This window comes from Typopeltis vanoorti, chromosome 9 (assembly GCF_054136105.1).
Source record: "Typopeltis vanoorti isolate ZY-2024b chromosome 9, IOZ_Tvanoo_1.0, whole genome shotgun sequence".
Taxonomy (NCBI): Eukaryota; Metazoa; Arthropoda; class Arachnida; order Uropygi; family Thelyphonidae; genus Typopeltis; species Typopeltis vanoorti.
The window spans coordinates 98,554,726-98,576,635 of record NC_143557.1 but is presented as its reverse complement, the minus strand read 5'-3'; the positions used below and the strand labels follow the sequence as shown (position 1 = coordinate 98,576,635).

General features: G+C 35.0%; 1 protein-coding gene across 2 annotated transcripts in view; it reads right to left on the bottom strand.

Annotated features, from left to right (window-relative positions):
* Window positions 1-377: 377 nt before the first annotated feature.
* LOC150103287 (endonuclease/exonuclease/phosphatase family domain-containing protein 1-like) overlaps window positions 378-21,910 on the bottom strand; it is a 112,153-nt gene continuing 90,620 nt past the window's right edge. For both annotated transcript variants that reach the window (XM_090398039.1, XM_090398038.1), the window contains exon 9: window positions 378-3,705. In XM_090398039.1, coding sequence (XP_090254165.1) covers window positions 3,365-3,705 — 341 coding nt within the window. In that variant the 3' untranslated portion in view covers window positions 378-3,364. The remainder of the gene's footprint in view (window positions 3,706-21,910) is intronic.

The following is a 21,910-nucleotide window of genomic DNA, read 5'->3' as shown; positions in this document are numbered from 1 at the left end:
GATGTTTTAACTGAATCAAATGTTTTAAACTCCACATTTCAAAGTCAACCATAGAATTCATACTATGTCTGGCAATATGTGATGCATATTTGCAACTCCCACATTATGGGTAGTGCATAAGGATTTAATAAATCTCACCAAGGTTGGTTACAAATGAGTAACAATGTTTAAATGTGCCATCTATTGTGCATACTACACAACCAACCTTTAGCTTTCATGGGTATGTTTTTTTTTTGAATGATTAATCAATAACTTTTGGAAATTTTCTATTTGTTTCTAATAATTCAAGTTTTTAAAATATGCTTAGTTTTGTAACTCAAAACTGACATATGCTTCTAACTAGAGTGTCCAGCAAAATCTTGCAGCAATACACACAATACAAATTTCTTAAGTTTATTTACACAACAGTCTTCCAACTTATTAAAACAGAACAGGTTTTTTAAATAGTTCCAGAACAAATTAGATTTTTCAAAGAAATTCTAAATTAAATACTCTGAAACGAAGTAACTAACGAATTTTCTATAACCATAATATACAAATAAGGTGTGGAGCTATCATTATCTGACTATCAACTTGCAATATATATTTTACTCCACATGTCATATAAGAGTATTCTCTCAATGAATACCTTCACAAAAGTGGTAAACATACATTTACCAAATGTGAGATATTTGCAAATTAGAAACGTTTGTTTTCATTTGAAATAATATTTCACTTATGAAAAATCTCTGGCCATGATTTCAGAGTGTTGTTTCTTAAGAAGTGAAAAAATTTCACATTCAGTTAATACCTTCTGTATTAACTGAAGATCACTTTTAATACATATTTTAAAGCACTGTTTTCATTCTTTCTTTTTTCCAATAAGTTTTCTATATGTTAAATATTCTACATCATGTAGATTAATGATGATAAGCATGGTATTAACAAAATAATTTTTTATTTTCAGAACCTGTTATATTTATTTGCTCTTAGAAATCACTTCTATATAATACTTGTTTAAAACTGAGGAAACAAAAAATGCAGATTTTTATTATTACTTAAATTCAACAGAGTCATAACTAGCAATAAATTCATTTAATTTCATTGCACGTGAAATGCTGAGATTCTTAACAGATGTTATAAGGAGAAGCAGGCTCTTCTTTCAGCAGAAGTCCACAGCTGTCATTTCGCTTCAGTAAAACAAACTAATAGCCCAAACTGCAGGCAATTGGAATGATATGAAACTTACCTGCATAGTTCGTGCTAAGAATCTCATCTTAGTATCTCATACAGTAATAAAAATTCTGTAGAAAAATTACCAAATATGCCACATGTAATTCTTCAATATATGCAAAGCATATATTGAAGAATACATCAAATAGTGACAACTGTATAAAAGCAAATGAATATCCCAGGATATTTACTACTGAGATCTGGCCTATGAAAGAGTCATTAGATGTTAACAGTTTTGCATTTATCTGAATAATGGGAATGTAATCGGAGAAATTCAAAGAATTAATATAACTAATTTTATTTATTACCTATAAGGGTTATTCAAAGAAGAAGTGAATGACTCATATCTAGGTTAGTGACTGAGTGATGACTGTGTTCTCATCACTCAGTCAGAGAAATAGCCACATACTTGGTCATTAACTAGATATTGACAAGTTCTTTTGCAGTAATAACAGCATTAATGCATGAGGTCAATTCCATTCAGAACTTAATTGCAAAGCATAATACAAAAATATAACAGGTATGGCTAAAAGTACTTGAAACATGCTTCTTACAATATGATGTCTCCCTGGGTGATTTTTACATTTTCACCCTCTAGAAAGTCATGAAAGGAAGACGGCATAATTCTGATGAGGTATGACACAGACTTCCCCATTTAAAAGCAAAAATGTGTTAACAACTTCATGTTGAGACCTTCTCAAACAGGTATAGGAAATCTGTATACAGATGAATAAGATGTTTTATACTTTATTTCCACTTTTCACTTGAATAACCCTCATATTAATAAGCTTCAAAGCTGTTAATTCCAATCATTACACCTCTAGTGTGTTTTACTTTTTTTTCTCCCTTTTTAGCTGTTGTTGTATCTACTTTATAAAATTTACATCAAAGTATGAAAATTCTTTAATACAAAAATAAAACTAAGGCACAAAATTATAAATTTCAGATATTTTCACAGGCAGCTAGACAATTTTGCACCATAACTGATATGCAATCTTATAATATCTAAACTAATGTTCTTATTTATTTACCATCCTTGGTTGTCAAATGTAGTATGATTGTGCACAATAAATTAACTTGTAATTCTGAAAGTAGAAATAAGGATGGACATAACATGTGACTTTCAAACTTATAAGCTCTTCATAATAACATTAGACACATTTGAATAACTTAAGATAGTTGGTTTAATCCTGCACCTGAAAATGTTAACATGTTCATTTGGTTGGGATATATGATATAGTCTGTCTCAGAATTAAAACAGACATTGATATAAAAAATAAATCATAAAAACATCTTACAGATGACTAATATCTGCATTATGAACATGCTAATCCCTAAAAAAGGATGGTACAATGCAAAATAGTTTCTATTTTCAAGTAGGACTGCAGCACTGTTTCAGTTCTTTAGAGCTAAATATACATAATATACATATCTCTATACTTATATCACAAGGAAGGCATTATTTGGACAGCCATAATCTTTTATCATTCTTTCAAGTAATATATTACACTTTACTACAGTAAAACTTTCAATCAAAATTCATGTGTCCCTATGAAACAATATATTGTGTAGAGATCTGCAAAACCTTCCAAATTAAAGGAGAACCTAATTCTGGCAATGCAACTGATATGGATACACTTACAGTACTATTTCATAATCTTGTTAATATATTATTTTATTTTACACATCAAATAATGCTTTATACAGTATTATATACAGAAAAATATACCACAACAATGGTAAATAGAGCATTTTCAAAAAACAAAAACAAGAAATTCAGATTTCACAGTTGGATGTTAGATATGACATTAGAATATCTACAGTTTTGATGGAAATATTTAATGAGATTAAAATTTAAGAAATATTAAATACAAGAGGGGTACCTTTTGAATACAAAGTTTCTCAAAACTGAAAAATACAAACGATGCTCCCTCCCACCTTGAAGGACTGATAACAAAATGTACAAAGTATGCTTGGGAAACAAAATGTTGTATATGTTATAAAAACTGATGAAATAAAATTAACACACCATTGAAACTCGAGAAATATCTATTACTTTTACTTGGAAGAAAGCAAGAACCCTGAAATCACTTGTACACAGTTGGAAAAAATAAAGTTCGGTTCACAGTTCCTAAAAGATATTTATAAGAGTTTATAACCCATTTTCTTTGCTCCCACTTTTTACATCAACAACAATACCATTTTTCTGTTTAAGCTTTCTACTCAGGCTTTCAGTCCATTTAGGCTTCTGTTTTCCATCTATTATGCTGTCTTCAATGCTAGCAGCACTTTCACTTTGTTCTGCATCTTCATCTTCAGGAATTGTAGACACTTTACGAATACCATTAATGACAGGAGAATCTGTGATTATGGTATCCTCTTGGGTATACACTTCTGTCCAGAGAGGACAATTATCACTTACTGTTCCTCCCCATTGCCATCCCTTTGGAATAGCTATGTGACTCAGACCTGCCTTCACTACGCCACATTCCCCTATGGAAAAATAATGTTTAATATTCAATTCATATTTTAAATATTTAGTGGCAAGTATTGATAAACTAATTATATATTTATTGCACTTGGTTTTTTTTTTTAATAGGTGTATATATGTGTGAATATGAAGTGAAAACTAAGCAACAAAATTTTTGAATTCAAAACTAAGATATAACATAATATCTTAATTTTCAATTCAAAATAATAATAAAATAATAGTATAAAGTAAATATACAGAAAAAAATTGAACTTCATTCTTAAAGAAATTCTCTAGTATCATTTTTATTATGACATAACCACAAATAAAAACTTAATCACAACTAAGATCCAATTCTGTCTTCCTTTTTAAGCAATAGATCCCATGATCTATTGCTTATATGATCTTTGTTCAAATACTTTTTTTTAATAAAGAGCTAATTTTAATAATGAAAAGATATAGTCCTGTGTTTCTAGTCTATCTTGCAATGTTTGTGTGTGCACATGCTCTTTGCCTGGGGTTTTCTCCCCTTTCTCAAAATATGAACACTAGCATCTCCATATGAGACTGATTAATCCATCTTTAGTTGAAAAGCCCTAAAATATTTCTAGTTTCCTATGAACCCAGATATTTCCAACCAGTTCCATATATATATCATTTCTGAATTGAAAATTCTACATCATCTGATGCAATCATCAGATCAACACTCCACTCCCAGGTTCCATTATTACATACTTTTAGGTAATTATTATTATTATAAGACCTCCAAGGAGGCAGACACTTGAGGGAGGCACATACTACATGCATCAGCTGTTGTATTTGTTCTGTCATATTAGTGTGAATTCATTCACACTACTTGCACCACACCATCCAACGGCAATCCATTCCAATCACATACCACTCTGAGAAAAAAATCTAGATCTCACCCCTTTCTTGATAGCATTCATTCTCAGCTTCCAAGAATGCTCTCTCGTCCTTTCCCTGCCCTCCATAAAATGAAAAATTTCATGAGATGAAATCCTGTATGACCCGTTTATCCCTCATTCTCCTGTTAGCTAGTGTCTGCAGTCTAAAAATTATCAATCTGTCTTCATAATCAGTGTTCCACAATCCTGAAATCATTTTTAATACTCTCCTTTGCACACACTCTCTCTCTCTCTTTTCACAGTATCAGAATCAACACAGAAACCAGGAGACCAGACCTGCACACAATAATCCAAGGGAGGTCCTGGACTAGGCCTTGTAAAGAGGCAAAATGACATCCTTATCTTTACATGTCAAAGTTTGTTTCAGCATTGAAATTATCCTCCGAGTTGTATTTGCAATCTTTGCTATATGGCCCTTGAACTTCAACTTGCTATCTACTAAAACTCCAAGATCCTTAGCCTGATCAATTTCTTCTAGCATAATCCCACTAATATAATATGGCATTGGATTCAGTGTCGAGGTTTTTGTCATTGTTGAGGAATTTTGTGTTCAAGGCTATCTGGTGAATAGATGTGCTGTTAGAAAGCTCCTGAAAGATGTGATTTTTGTTGATTTATTAAGTGTTTTCTTAGATTTAATTGCGTATTTTTAGTATATTATTGTATTTTTTTAATATAAAATTGTACTATAGCATTGTATAACATAATTGATGACATATTATTAGTTTTTACTACTCTTAAGAATGGTGCAGAAAACTTGTCACAACAAGGCAATATCTAAAGTTCAAGTTGTTACTACTGAGGAGAGCATTCATCCAGATGAACAAAAGTACTACTACAATGATGATGATAATTTATTTTAGGGTAAGCTGACATTAGAAATATCTCAATTAAAAGAAGTTATTAAAAAATCGTCCAGAGAATTAGAAAAACATCTGACTAAACTTAGACAGGATAAGAAAAAGGATCAGAACAAGAACAGGCAGGAAAGTACTAAACTTAGTAATCATAACATTAATAACAAGGTAAGTCAGTTAAAATCTAAGAAAAAAGAGGTGATATAGTATGGTAACTCAATCTTAAAATTTGCACTTGCTGAGGGAGTCACCACTTCTAGTTTCCTGTGGGTGAAAATTAAAAATATGACAAACATAATTGAAAACCAAAAAATAAAAGAGATGGTAGTTCTGGTAGGTGCTAATAATTTATGTAGTGACAAATATAGTATGAGAGAAGATATGAAAGGTTTGTTGGAAGAAGCTAGAAAGAAATGTGAGAGAGTAAAAATTGTAGGATTACTATCCAGATATGACAATACTGAGTTAAGAAGGAGGGCGATGATAGCAAATGATTTCACGTGCAGGCTGTGTAGAAGAAATGGATGCGAGTTTTTAGATGGAGCGTGTTTAATGGCAGAAAAGACTTGTATAAGAGGGATGGCTTGCACTTGAATTCATTTGGCATCAGGAGCCTGGAGAAATTACTTCTTGATATGAGACCTAATGCAGAGAGTCAGAGAAACTTGATCATCAAGGGAGGAATAGGAAAAATGTGTGTGAAAATTCAACTAGGGTATGCAAACATGATAAAGATATGAATGTCATCGAACATGGTTATGTATGTGGTGAAGAGGTGGAAAAATATGCTTTGGGTTCGGACCATTTAAGAATGTCTGGGGAGGGAAAACAGAAAGTTCTAGAACAAGACCAAATAGACTGCATATCTAATTATAAGAATAGCTAAGTGGTAATTTATTATGTCCATGCACAAATGTTAGGAGCATCAGAAACAAAGGGATTGAGTTTGTTGCTTTATTAAATACAATATGGCCTAAGATTGTTGGCATTAGTGAAACCTGGCTATCAGAATCAGATATGGTAAGAGTGACTGTATTGGGTATACTATTTTTAGGAATGATGAGTTGTATTTGCAAGGAGAGGAAGAGGAGTACTATTAATGACATCAGATGACTTAAGTCCAGTTAGGGTAGAGACAATAGCATAGCCAAGTGAAAAAACTTCCATAAACTTATCTCTAATCCAGAGAATTTTAATAATAGGGTGTGACACCATTTGGCAACTCGTATAGGTAAACATGACTTCTCCATTACTTCCACCTTAGTATCACCATCTCTGGGTCTGGCTCCCACTGATGAGACCTCAATAAAGGTTGAAACCAGTCTGGATAGTGGCCCTTTCCTTAATGCATAGCATTATACATGTCCACAAGGAGATGTGCTTTGCATTATGGGAGATACTAAGGCAAGTGATGAGAACTTATACCACCTCTACCACGAGTTGTCCCAGTCCTGAAAGTACTTCAGGCGCAAACTTTGTTTGCTAACACTTGGATAAAGGATAAAACCCAATATATAATTAGTAAAAAGGTAGAAACACAAGAAAGCAATGATGGTAGCAATGTCCCATGTAGCGGTGAGTTTGAGTATATCTGCTATGAAGTGGAGGATAACAGAATGAAATATATGGTGGGGTGTTGCTACAGACCTGGCAGCTCAGTTGCAGGGGATGAATAAATGCGTTGTCAATTTAGCCTTACGAGTACCAAACGAGTGATCATTATGGGTGACTTTAATTTTCCAAACATTGATTGGGTAGAAGAGAAATCTCGTAATAAGAAAGAAGAGGAATTAACTGAATTGTTGCGAGCAGCATGTGAAAGAAGGAACTCAAGGTCAAAGAGTGCTGGATTTGCTCATAGCGTCAGAAGGGGGTCTCTGTTAAGAATATGGCTATTTTACCACCAATTGGTGACAATGATCTTGCTGTGCTTTCTTGGGAAGTATCTAATTGTATTGATGTTCCAATTAAAACAGGTTACATGCTGAACTACAAAGCAGGAAATTACAATCAACTTAGAAGAATACTATCTCTGGTCCCATGTTATCAATTACTGAATGGGAAAAATGTCAGCAATGCATGGAAATCTTTGAAAAAATCTTAAACGAGGCAGTATCTGAATGTATCCCTATTGTTCAAAGAATAAATAGGTTGGGAGTGAAATGGATGTGCAACCTTATTAAGCAAGAGATCCACAAGAAGATGATGATGTGGAAAGAATATCATGAGAATAAGAGTGGGAGGAGTTATGAAATATATAAAGCTCAAGAAAAGTAATTGTAGTGCACAAAGTGCACTACAATTTTGTGCATAATATTGTGCACAAAGCTAAATCAGAGTATGAAAAGAAATTGGCCATGCAAGCTAAAGACAATCCAAAAGAATTTTATCATTATGCTGCAAGCAAAAGAAAGAATGAATGTGAAAGAATAACTTTATTGAATGCAGATGGTACTTGAGTGTTGGAAGCTAATGAGATTGTTCAGTTAATGAGTGCTCACTTTGCTAAGATACAACCATGTATATGTAACATGGTGCACAATGCTACTGTTACACTGGATGAAGAGTTAGAGGTTCGTGAAAATGAGGTTGAAGAGCTGTTGCATAACCTGAATAAAAATTTGTCTATGGGGATAGATGGAATATCAGCTAAAAGGATGTTCAGCTGAAATTGCTAGGCAATTTCACATGTTTGTATAACTTGAGTCTCAGCTCAGGAATAATACCACAGGAATGGAAGGAATGTATGATAGTTCCATTGTACAAGGGTGGTGCAAAAACTGATATGTCTAATTACCAACCTATCAGTATCTCTGGTGTGGTAGTGAAGATTTTAGAGAAGTTGGTAAGAACTCACATATAGAAATTGGTAGACAAACATGCTACACTCTGCAAGGAGCAGCATGGGTTTAATAAAGGAAGGTCATGTTTTAGCAATTTGCTCATATTTTATGACAATGTTGCAGCTGAGTTGGATAAAGGGAATGGATACACTATGATAACGTTGGATTTTTTTAAGACGTTTGATAGGATAGGATAACCACACGAAAGGCTGTTGCATAAACTGGTGAATATGGGATTGGAACATAAACTCTCGACTTGGATCAGGAGGATGGTTGATAGACATATCAAAAAGTGGAATCTGCCAGATTTAAGGTGACCAGTGGTGTACCTCAGGGTTCAGTCCTTGAGCCATTGTTCAATCTATAAATTAATGACATCAGGCAGGGTGTAATGGAAAAAATACCATACATTTGCAGCATTTCCATGTTCTGATGAGTGTGGAAAGTTCGTGTCGCATCAGGATAGGAATAAAGGAACGACTAGAAAAAATACTGTACATTTGCAGCATTTCCGTGTCACATCAGATGTGCAATTGTTTGCCGATGATGCATAGATAAACAGGGCAATCAGGGATGCTACTGATATTCAGCACTTACAAAATGATTTGAATAGGCTGGAAATTTGGGGCAAATGAAAATGGCTATCAGTTTAATGTAAGTGTAAAATTAAACTGACAGCAATTTTCATTTGCCCCAAATTTCCAGCCTATTCAAATCATTTTGTAAGTGCTAAATATCAGTAGCATCCCTGATTGCCCTGTTTATCTATGCATCATCAGCAAACAATTGCACATCTGATGTGACACGGGAATGCTGCAAATGTACAGTATTTTTTCCAGTCGTTCCTTTATTCCTATCCTGATGCGACACGAACTTTCCACACTCATCAGAACATGGAAATGCTGCAAATGTATGGTATTTTTCCCATTACACCCTGCCTGATGTCATTAATTTATAGATTGAACAATGGCTCAAGGACTAAACCCTGAGGTACACCACTGGTCACCTTAAATCTGGCAGATTCCACTTTTTGATATGTCTATCAACCATCCTCCTGATCCAAGTCAAGAGTTTATGTTCCAATCCCATATTCACCAGTTTATGCAACAACCTTTCAAGTGGTGTCCTATCCTATCAAACGTCTTAGAAAAATCCAACGTTATCATAGTGTATCCATTCCCTTTATCCAACTCAGCTGCAACATTGTCATAAAATATGAGCAAATTGCTAAAACATGACTGTCCTTTATTAAACCCATGCTGCTCCTTGCAGAGTGTAGCATGTTCGTCTACCAATTTCTGTATGTGAGTTCTTACCAACTTCTCTAAAATCTTCATTACCACACCAGAGATACTGATAGGTTGGTAATTAGACATATCAGTTTTTTTGACTTGGGCATGATTAGAGTTCCAGCAGCATATTATATTATGGGATTATGCTACAAGAAACCGAGGAGGCAAGGGATCTTGGTATAATGGTGGATATGAACTTGAAGTTCAAAGGTCACTTAGCAAAAGTTACAAATACAATTCAGAGGATAATTGTGATGTTGAAGCAAACCTTTACATGTAAGGATAGGGAAGTCATTTTGCCTCTTTATAAGGCTTTGATAAGACCACACCTGAATTATTGTGTGCAGATTTGGCCTTCCGGGTTCCAAGGGGATAAAGAAGCTGTGGAAAGGGTACAAAGAAGAGTTACACAGATTATATTTGGATTATGGGATTTAAATTATGAGGACAGATTGCAAATATGTGGATTGCAGACTCTGGTTAACAGGAGAAAGAGGGTTGATATCATAGAGGTCTATTTTTGAATGGGTGTTATAGAATATCATCTGATGAAATTTTTCGTTATATGGAAGGTGGGAAGAGAACACAGGGGCATCCATGGAATAAGTTTGTTCACAGTCAATAAAGTGGTAAGAGCTTGGTTTTTTCTCCCAGAGAGAGCAGTGAGTGAGTGAGTGGAATAATTTGCTTTTAGGAGTAGTAAGTGTATCTAGTGTGAATGAATTTAAGAGAAGGTATGACAGCGGGTTTGGGTGATTTATAGCCTCCCTTGATGAGTCCTCGACTCCCTGGAGGTCTCAGATGATAATAATAATAATAATTTCTACTCCGACAATTCTAGTCTATTCAAATCATTCTGCAAGCACTTATATCAACCGCATTCCTCATTACCCTGCCTCTCTTTGCATCATCAGCAAATAGTTGTATGTCATCTGTCAAATCCTTCCCAATGTTATTAATACAGGCTGAATAACATAATATATATTAATACAGACTGAATAACCAGTCTCTCAGTAGCTGCATAAATTTCATTTCTTCTCATCCACTATATCCTTTCTGCTTTTCAATCTATGTGTCCATATTTGAAATCCCACATAACATTTTACTTTCTCCTGTGTTCATTTAGTTAATTTGCCGATGCATACTACCTGACTCTTTGCTTTGCATCTCATGGCTTACAGCAGAAAGACACTGTTAGTGTTTATGCAAGAGGACGGAAGTTGTTATGTGATTATTTTTAGTGCTGAAAATCAAGTTCTTTTTTTGAAAGTGTTTAGCAATAATTCTATATAGTAAAGGTTCTATTTTTATTTTATTGTATGCTGTATCGTGTATGATGGCACCAATGTGCAAAACAATAATGGGTGATGTTAAGGTGTGATTTCGTTCATTGCAGCATATGCAAAATGTGTGCACTTTAGAACGAGAGATGTATGGAATGAGAACAAAACTGGAGAATGTGTAAGTGTCACAAGCTGTATACTATAACTGATGGAACCAAATTACAGGAAACTGATGAAGCCAGGCACCTGGAGGTGGTTGTGGATAAGGAGTTGAAGTTTAGAGGACATATTGTGAAGGTAACCAAAAATGGTACATCAAATTAAGTGGTCGTTGAAGAACATGCTAACAAGCAGAGATAGAGAAGTTATTATTCCACTATATAAAGCTTTAATAAGCCCACGTCTGGAGTACTCTAATTAGATCTGGACATGGGGATTCTGTGTGTGATGAGGAAGTGTGGAGGCGGATTCAGAGACAAGTGACAAATATCTGTGGAATAACTATGGATTGCTCCCTATGAGAATAGACTGATGGTCTGTAGGCTTCAAAAATTAGCTGATAGATGAAAAGAGGTATGATAGAAGCATTTAAGGTATTAAAGGGCTTTTATAGGATTAACACTGAAGGGCTTCATACATGTACTATGTACTACATACTATGTATATCGCAGGGAGAAAATGAGAGGTCACCCATGGAAGAAGAGAACTGTAATAGCATGGTTAGCAAGGGTGCTAAGACATGCTTTTTTGGTTGGAGAGTGGTAAATGGGTGGAACGGATTGCCAAATGTGGTTGTGAGTGCTTTGTCAGTGAATGACTAAGGAGAAGTATGAGTACAGGATGGCCCATAACTCATGAAGGGGTTTAAACATTTAATAACTTGTTTATTATTTTTATCCCTTTTTTTTGTTATAATGATATACAGAACGTGCAAATTTTTAGCATTAATTTTGAGTTTTCATATTTTAAACTCTTTCATGATATGGGCCATGCTGTATTGTGTGAATAATGGATCTTCTGTGATGAGTCTTCTAAGTGCATGGAGATACCTGTCTAATAGTAATATATTTTTAATCCGTCAACCTTTCTCATAGTAGATGGCTTCAAATGTATTGATTTCTACTGAACCTCTACTGCTGTTGACCAATTTTGCTATCATTAGCAATATTCCCCCCCCCCCTTCTCTTGAATCCTGCCCTTAACTATATCCTCAACCAAGTGTCACTAATGTAATAATTTTTTGCCAAGATGAACTAACCAATGCCCAAAATTCCTCCTCTTGATGCTTCTGCATTATTGTACAACGATATAAATATCCCTTTTGGCCAACAGGCAGACTTGCATCTTTTAATGATTGCCCATTCATATTTGAGACCTGAAAAACCATGTTCAGCAATCGATCTTCCTCACACTCTACTGAAGAATGACTGCATACATGCTCACTTGCACCCCCCCCCCCCAACAGCACTAGTTTTTCTTTCCCCAATCCAAGTGCAAGTCATCAATTATGTATATGTTCTCTCTCTCATGAAATGGGGGAAGGAGTGGGAAAGAGAAGATATAGCTGATGTCTTCAACACAGCCATGAACTGACTCATATTTATCAGTCACTCAAGCTCATCTTTGCCCTATGAAACACTCTGCATGAGCATGCTATTTCTTTCATCACTGCCACCTCACAATTCTCCTCTCCACTATCTTCTTCAAACTCATTCTCTAACAATTACATTTTTGCATCCTTTGCCACTATCATTTGCAACCACACTGCTAACTCATTTTTGACACAACTCAGATGTTTGGTACTTTTACAGAACAATTTTTGAACAATTTTGGGACACACTCTCTCTCTCTCTCTCTCTCTCTCTCATTCATTCATCCATCCATCCATCCATCATTCTTCCTTTCAACCAGAAATTTCTCACCCTCACTAATAAATATATCGCGCACGCGCACGCACGCACGCACACACCCACAATTATATTAATCTTTGAATGTCAGAACAAACAGTGGAATCTGGATAAACACAAAACATGTAAAAATAAAACTTATAGACCTATATAATTTTTAATCTTATAAACACAATAATCAGATTAAAAATTACAATAGCAAAAGTGAAATGGTAATAAGAAAAAAATGAAATTTTAATCTCCACAGAAAAACCAAAGTTTCAGGCAAACATAGAAAGAATCACTAACAATTCTATCAAGTGAAAAGAAGATAACGGTTTTTATAAGGATTGTTAAAAAATCTGGATATTTGTCATCATTTTTACATAATGAAATGAAGCCTGATTTATTACCTATCATTGCAGGAGCACCATCAGTAGTAATAGACACAAGTTTAAAAAGCGGAAGTTTGTGTTGTTTCACAAATTCATCAAATGCTGAAAAAATGTCTTCTCCCCTAGTCCTTCCCAATAATGGTATAATTTTCAAAAGTTTTTCTTTACTTGAATAATCTTGAAATACCATGCGAATAAATACCATTAACTGAGCAATATCACCTGGCCTGGAAACTTTTCTCTGGCAATTGCAACTCTTCCTTTCGGCAATTTAAAACCTTGTCTGCGGCCTAGAAGTAGTCTCTCTCAAGCAACATGGATCCGGGCAATCTCTCTGACGGTGACTCTGGACCGGGTGGCCTCCTCTCTGACAGCAATTCTGGAACCGGGACCCCTTCTGCTTGCTTCAGTCCCTTTTTATTAGGCATCCTCTGAGACCTCGCATGAAGTTTGGCAACCCCCAAAGAATCGGTATGAGTCTTTCATCTTAAGTTCCAAGTTCGGCATACCATTTGTTCTCCTCCGCTTTCTTTTGATTGTAAGTTGCCGGCCATCGGAAAGTTGTTTGAACTCTTTCTGACTGACTTCGGAGATGTTTACACTTAGAGCCTGCAAGCCTTTCTCATACATACAAGTTTCAATAACAATCTTTCTAATGCCGCTATGTACAGCTTCGGCGACAAAAACATTGCCTTTGTTTTTAAACACTCTAACATATTCTTATTAAAGCAGTACATACAGTTAGCTTCAAAAGAGTTATTTACAAAAACATCTAATACAAACTATACTGAGACAAACAAAGTTTATTTTTTTACAATATTCACATGGGACTTAACCTAAGTAAAAAATTGATGTAATGTGCTTTGGAATATTTAAGCTACAACCAAGTTTTTACACTTTGCTTATAATCGCATTCACTTCACTCGCTGTTTGACTTAGACTGATCCAAATTAATTCATTTACCCGGACTTATAAGAAAATTACCGATTTGACAATTTTAACAAAAAATAAATAAACAATAGCAATACACTTAAAGTGAATTAAAAATAATACAAAATAATGATAAATAAAATATTATGTTTTCAGTTTTAATTAAATTTGTAAGTAAGGAGGAATACACAAGAGATCGACCAAAAATCGCTCTGCGTTCGACCGGTCAATGGGTTGAACACCCTGACATAGTCAATGAGACTTTTCTTATTCCTTGTCTCTTCTCTCCATGTGAATTTGTGCACATTTTTATGTTGGAACATGGTGTTAGTAATAACTAGCCCATGTCCTGAGCAGAAATCCAACAGGTATTTGCCATGATTATTAGCTTTGCTCTTTTCTCCAAATTTTCCCAAAATATCTTTGTATGTCTGACAATCATTTCCTACTCTGCTACCCCAACAATGACCAACTTTTCCTTTTTCATTGTGTCAGTTGCTTTCTCTAAAGCCTCAAAAAATTCCTCCACTTCTACCTTAGTAAAACCTTCTGTGGGACCATAGGCACAAATAAGTCTCATTGTCCAGTTCCCCATTCTGATATTTACCAACATCACTCTACTTGAGACTGCCATTCAAGAAGATTAGCCTCGTATTTAGTGTTGAATACTATGGCTACTCCTTCTTTTCCTTGAATGTTATTGCCTAAATATAACATTTTGTATTTATTGATCAGAAAGATCTCACTAGTTTGTCTTTTTTGTTTCAGTCACCCCTATTATGTCGATCTGGTACTCATCTAATTCCTCAGCTAGCTCCATTTCTTTGCCATTCAGGCTTCTTATGTTGATAGTACTGATCTTTAACTCTGGTGATGTTGAGTTGGGGTGCGTTTTCAGATTTGTTCCAGTAGCTGACTTTTCGCTGTTTTCTCTGGTTCCCTGGCGAAAATAATGGGGGCCTTGTTTAACCGGGCGACGCCCCAGCTGTCATGAAATTCTGTCATGTTGTACCATCATTTTGTATTTTGGTTTAAGCCAATAAGAATACAATTTGGTCAGCTAAATCCCAAATTTCCAGCCCATCCTCATTTGTTCTGGGTTGATACCTAACAGGGTGCACCACAAGAAGGTGAGGATTGGACATTAGGTCAGAAGCCCTAGTCAGTTCTCCACATTCCTTTAAAGGCTATGTGGAGATCCCCTCTCAGTTATACAGCTTTGACCCTTAAGCACCTCTAAAAGGTTAAACCAAGAATAAAATTCCTTGGCATCTTTAATTAATAGATATCAAAAGAGGAGTTAGACAATAGTGTATAATATTGTATAATATCCCCTATACTTTTCAATATATACAGTGAAATGATAACAAAAGAATATGAAGAAATTGAAATGAGAATAAAAATAAATAGCAATAGAATTAACATTAGATTTGCTCATGATTTGGTGTTCATAGCAAAATCAAAAACAGAGTTACAAAACATGTCTGAAATACTAATCAAAAAGAGTCAGAATTATAGCTTAGTATTAAATACAGCTAAAACCAAGCATATGGTAATAAGCAAAAAACAGGCAACAAAACACAAATTTAAGAGTATCAACGGGATTTTCAAAATGTAAAGGCTTATAATTACTTAGGAATCATGACTACAGAAAGTGGAACACAGTTACGGAAATAAAATCAAGAATAGCTAAGGCAAAAGAAGCATTTTAGAATAATAAATTACTAATAACCTTTGGAATAAATTAACAGATTATGGACATATACAAAATCCATAATCAGAAAATTGCAGGTCTTTGAGATATAGTGCTATATGAGAACAATGAAGATTTCTTAGGAGGAGGGAAAAAAAAAAATTAATGAAGAGGTACTGAAGTTAATGTGAACCAAAGGAGCACTCATGGAAGACCTTAAAGTGCAAGCTGGCAGGACACATTAAGAGGATCAGCAAATTACAGAAGCTACTTAAGAAGTAGAAGAAGAAGAAACAAAGTTCCATATTCTAGAGCAATATTTTTATATTATTTAATCCTTGGTCCACCCACATTTCAAATATTAATGTTCACAACCTTTTGTAAATAGGGTTCAAATAATAATAAAAAAACACAGCAAGTCAAATAAGGTGAACCATGCTTTGCAAATCCTTCACACTGTTAAAAATAAAATTCACCTCACTACACAAAAAATAGATTGAGTCAGAAGCTATTCATTCAATCAGCCACAGTACTCATGAATACATTTAATCTGCAAAAATATTGTTGCTAAAAGCTGTCAAAAATCTAGGAGAGACTAACTGCTCCAGCATAGCATTCAACCAACCCAACAAACAAGACGGCACAGAGTGGAGTTAGGACACTAATTTTCTCAACTACCTTATTTCAACACTTAGAAGTCATAATCGTATAAAATGGAGAGATAGTAACTATGAATGATTATAATCATTTGTTTTCAATAATGACATTCCTCTGAACCCTGAAGATGTTTATGTAACCTCATGAAATATTGGATATAATTAAAAATAATTTATCATGATCCTATCAGTATTGTCTTTCATTAAATCAACAATTCAGCAAAACTTATTTTGAAATTAATAATAAGATTTTGCAGGTAAATTTCTGGTCATCTCATCGCCTCATATGCAAGAACAATACTCTAAGGTAGGTAAAATGTGAGATTTTATATAGCTAAAAGTCATACAAACAAGAAGTAATGTCCAATTGTGGAAAAAAAAAGTTTTCTTGGAGGCAGAGGCAGCTATGCATGTGGGGTGTGCTTATGAAATGTTAGAAGCATAAGTCAGCCCAGGAAGAGACTGGAATTACATGGAGTATTATTTCAGTATTATCAAATACTGAAATAATAGTGAAAAGATGGGAAGAAGTGAAGTGTGATCCTTCTCATGTGAAATAAGAAAGTGTTGATTATGGCAGCTTGAGATATTTCCAGCCATTTGACTTTTATTGAGGTATCACTGATGAGACCTCAATAAAGGTCAAAACTAGTCTGGGTATCCCTTTCCATAATACATGGCAATATATATGTCGAAAAGGAAGTGTGCTGTGAATTATGGGATACTAGGACAATTTGATTTGAGGTCGTCTGCCTCTATATTAAGTAGCCTCACACAGGGATAAAAGTAAGAATTTCTTGTTAAGTATAATTTACTTTGTAACCAAGAAAAAAAAAATTCTAGAACTGCTTTTTGATGGCAGTATGTTTTGAATGTATTTCTTTATAGGGTCAGGAGAAATCTGCATAAATTTGGGAGCTCACGACAGAGGTCTTTTCTGAGTAAAATCATTTCACATGTGTCTGATACTACATTTACAGAGTATGGCAATTAATTTAAAAAAATGACTACGAACTTTTCGAGGATAAAAAATAAGAATATACAGACTATTCAAGAATTTATTTATTTTTAAATGTGAATCCATCCATGGAAGATTGTATAGCCTATTTAATACTGTGGGAGGGTTATAATGGGTTCTCAAAAATACCACCTTTACCTTAACACACAATATAAGTCATTTGTGTATGACATATAGCTTGTATTAGTTCATTAGGACCATCCTGTCCATGCGGTTAGCCTAGTGGCTTTGCGCTTCGCAACCATATGCCTGGGGAAGGAGTGTCCTGGGTTCGATTCCTGTCACCGACGTGAGGAGCTTAAGGATCTTCCTCAGCCATAACCAAGTTAGTCGGTCTTGGGCGTGGAGAGCAGGGTTTTCCCCACAGTTTATCTGGGGGTTTTTCATCCCGCAAGTAGGCAAACCGGCCCTGTGAACACACATGGATCTACAGCCATAAATACTTAACCCCCCATGAGGGGGCTCAACTCGCCAATAGGGATGGCGGAGAAAAGGGAGGAATCTCCATATGAATAAAAAAAAAAAAAATTAGGACCATCCTGTATAATGGAAACAATATCCAAAATGCAACTGAGCAATTCATGTCAAGCTAATGCTTTTGTCTGGAGACTTGGGTGACCAATTTTGTGGACTACCATAACTAATCTACCAGCTAGGAATTATAATAGCTATGTTTTCTCACTGCAAAGGAGCAATGTGGAAGAACACAATCATGTTGGAAATACATAGAAGTGTTGCGCAATCAAAAGGTATATCACCCAACATACTTTTTACTGCACAATTCATCATGTAGATCATAAAGAAATATTACCTTGATAGCCTTCAAAAATAAATGTGAAAGGAAATTATTGTGAAGGATACTATACCATACACAAACAGTGAAGAAATGTGAAAAATACCTTTCAGTAACACGGGGAGTCATTTCTGACTATATATGTGAACTGCAAACTTACCACTGTTGCTGGTTAAATGAGCTTTGTTACAAAACAAGACATAGCATGATGCTACTGGACATGAACCCTCCAAATCTGGTTAAACATGCTATATATGGTATGGATAGAAACCTTCACAGAATAGTAGTCATACTTTCATTTGTGGAACACTATGATATGTCAAAATCCTTAACATACTCAAATAAGAACACTGCTGTATTAATGTTATCTCAATCAGCCTTATCCGATTCAATTTGCTCAGATAAATTAGAGGAAATGTTCCGACTCCTTCATAATTTCTGGAAAGCTTTGCTGAAAAACCACATTGACTTGAATTTCTAAAATTAAATAATTTAAAGAATATTCCTGGTGTTTAGTGACAGTCTCTAATAAAATCATAATGATACACTATAATGACATCAGAAAACATGGAGAACATACCGAATTTGGCATAAAACACATGCATGCAGTGAAACAACAACATATGCAATGGGAAAAAAAAAAGCAACTTTTAGCTTGTTTCAAGATTATGTATGAGCAATGCATGCAGTACAAGAACATGCTGTGTTCTGTATTTGCAATGAAGAAGAAGACAATTTTTGAGACCCTACTGTAAATATGAATAAACAGTTTACAGGTGTGGCTGTTTATTCTTATTTTTACCTCTGAAGACAGTCACATTTAATAGTTCATGTGAAGCTTCTTTTTTATTTATTATTTTTTTAAATTAAAAATAAAGACCTCTGCTATAAGTCCTCAAAATATAAAATTTTTTTTCTGATTCATTCTGTATATTATACACTGAAATAATTTGTTTGACAGTACTTCTTTTGCTATTATTTATTCACTCTCTCTCTCCTATGACAACTTCCAATCTGTCAGTAGAGTCTATAACTATAAGATTACTTCTTCTACTCTCTTCCATGGTCTATGTGGATGATGATGAGCCCGAATGAACTCTTTCCACTTCTGTCTGTCCCTGGACAGTCTGAACAATTCTGTCCAATTTGGTGTCTCTTGTGATTTGGTTTTCAGGTCCTCTTTTATTCTGTCTATTCCATCTAATTCTGGGCTGCCCTTTGAATCTTTTACTTTCCATCGTTGTATTCAGGGCTTTAGTTGATAATCTTTCTGTTCCCATTCTGGTCACATGGCCAAACCATCGTAGTCTTCTTTTTTGAATTTTGTCTATTATTGTTATTTCTTGTTTTAGTCGTTTCCTTATGTCTTCGTTTCTTAGTCTATCCAGCAGAGATACTTCTTTGCTGGATTAATTAATAATTTTTTCTCTTCAGCCTTTTTGAGATTCCAGCATTCACTTCCATAGAGGAGTATTGGGAGGACCATTGTCTCATAGATTCTTACTTTTGTTACTTGCTTGATGTCTCTTGACTTCCATATTTTATTAAGTCGTCCAAAATCCCTGTCTTACTCCACTCTCTGTGTGGAACCAGTTGATTAAGGTATCCTCCACTCGTACTGCACTTTCAGATTTCTTGTATAGATTCTTTATTATCCTTGATTACTAATGGTATCTTATCTTGATTACATAAAATTACTAACGGTATCATAATTGCCGGCCTGGTTGGCTGAGACAATCACATACGTCCATGCCCACAGCAGGTTCAAATCCCACTGTGGGCATGGACATCTGTGATTGTCTGTGAAAATACTAGTGGTGGTGGCAGGTGGTAGCTGGCATTGGTGTAATTGCGGTTAGTTGTAGTTGGTGGAGACAGAGAGATGTAGGGTAGGTGTTCTCCCTCAATGAGTCTTTGGACTACCTGGAGGTGTCACGTAATAATCATAATTTAAAAATAACTGATGCATGTTATGAAAAGTTAAAAAACAATGATTACCTTCAGTGGCATGAAGCACTGCCTCGCATGGTTGGCTGAGTAGTTAGAATACTTGCTCTCCAAACCAATAGGCTGAGCTTGAATCCTATCACAAACCTCAACGTTTTGTAATTGTTGTTAAATTTTTATTGAAAAAGTTTCAAATTTGGTCTCCAGAGCTGGGTTTCTGGATTATCTAACTTTTAGCACTCACAGTACTAATGTACTATAAGCCAACAACCTTTTGTGGGTGGAATAAAAAATATTCACATAAATAGTTTTTATCCCACCCAAATAAAAACTAGGCTGGGCTGGTTGGATAGCATACATGCTCTTTAATCAATAGGCTGTGGGTTCGAATCCCACAGTGAGCATGATGTTTGAGAATATCTATAGGGATTGATATATATTTCACTATCTGGTGTGAAACCACCACCACCTTGCTTATTTAACAGTCTGAAAAGGCACAACAGCCATGTTTGGTCACTACAGCAAGGCTCCTAGTTTGTCCCCCCCCCCATCCTTCCCACATGCAGTGAGTGATACCCTCAATGACATGCTCATACTGTAGGAGGCCCAGACCCTCCCCATTCTAGGGTACAGCAGTAAAATGGTTCCACAGGCTGGCTGCTGGTTAGGCATAATGAATTTTGAGGCTTCCTGATCAGCTAGCATCAAATCCTGTAGCTATTTATTTTGCCAGTTCATGATTTGATGAGATCAAGCACAGTGAGTTGCAGGGGAGGGAAACTGTTGAGGCCACATATGGACAGGTGATTGGGTTCCTTCTGTGTGGATGGTATGTTTGCAAGTGTCACCTGCAAACTACGTGATGACTACATATCCCACTTCCTTTTTTATTTCTTTCTCACTACGTATAATGGATCACAGCTCAAAGATATATTACTTTACTGCAAATCCCAAAAATTCTCCCACAAAAATCAAAAAGCCATAAAAAACAACACAAATGAAACTAAAAACCCCACCAACGTTAATTATTAATTATAAGAATTACTGAGGCATAACTAGGTAATTCTGATTAGGAAGCATATAAAGGAATTCATGCTGTAAATGATGAATTCGATGATAACTTCTAATAGCTCTATTAATGTGGTTACCATGTCTCCAGCTGGTGAGAGATCATGCAGTTCTGACTTGTGGATGTGGATAAGCATGTGGAAGTTTAGTTAAAAAAAGATACACATCGAACTAAAAAAAAGTAATTTTTTTAGTTCGATATTTTTGTTTATTATAATAAACTAAAACAGCAAGCATATATTTCTGGCATGAGAAATCACAAGGCAAAAGTGTCAGTCAGCACACAAGAAGAAACCAGGGAGTGTCTGAAGGAAGCTATACCAGACATTCCCAGAGTTAGAAAGATATAGTGTAGGGAAGGTAAGTGGATGAGAAAAATTATGAAGCAAGAAAAGTATAAAAAATTAGTATAAAAAACAGTCAAGAGGTAGAAATCATAAGTTAGGAGACTAATAAGCCATGATAAGAAAGACAATATCAGATAATTAAAAAAATTAGCTAAATACATCAAAGGATCCTAGAGTTCCTTTGAGAGAAATAGAAAGTGATGGATACAACAGTAATGGTGAAATTATTGACCTTACCAGGTATACTCAGTGAAAATGGTGCTCTGGATGTTTTGCAAAACTAGAAAAGAACTA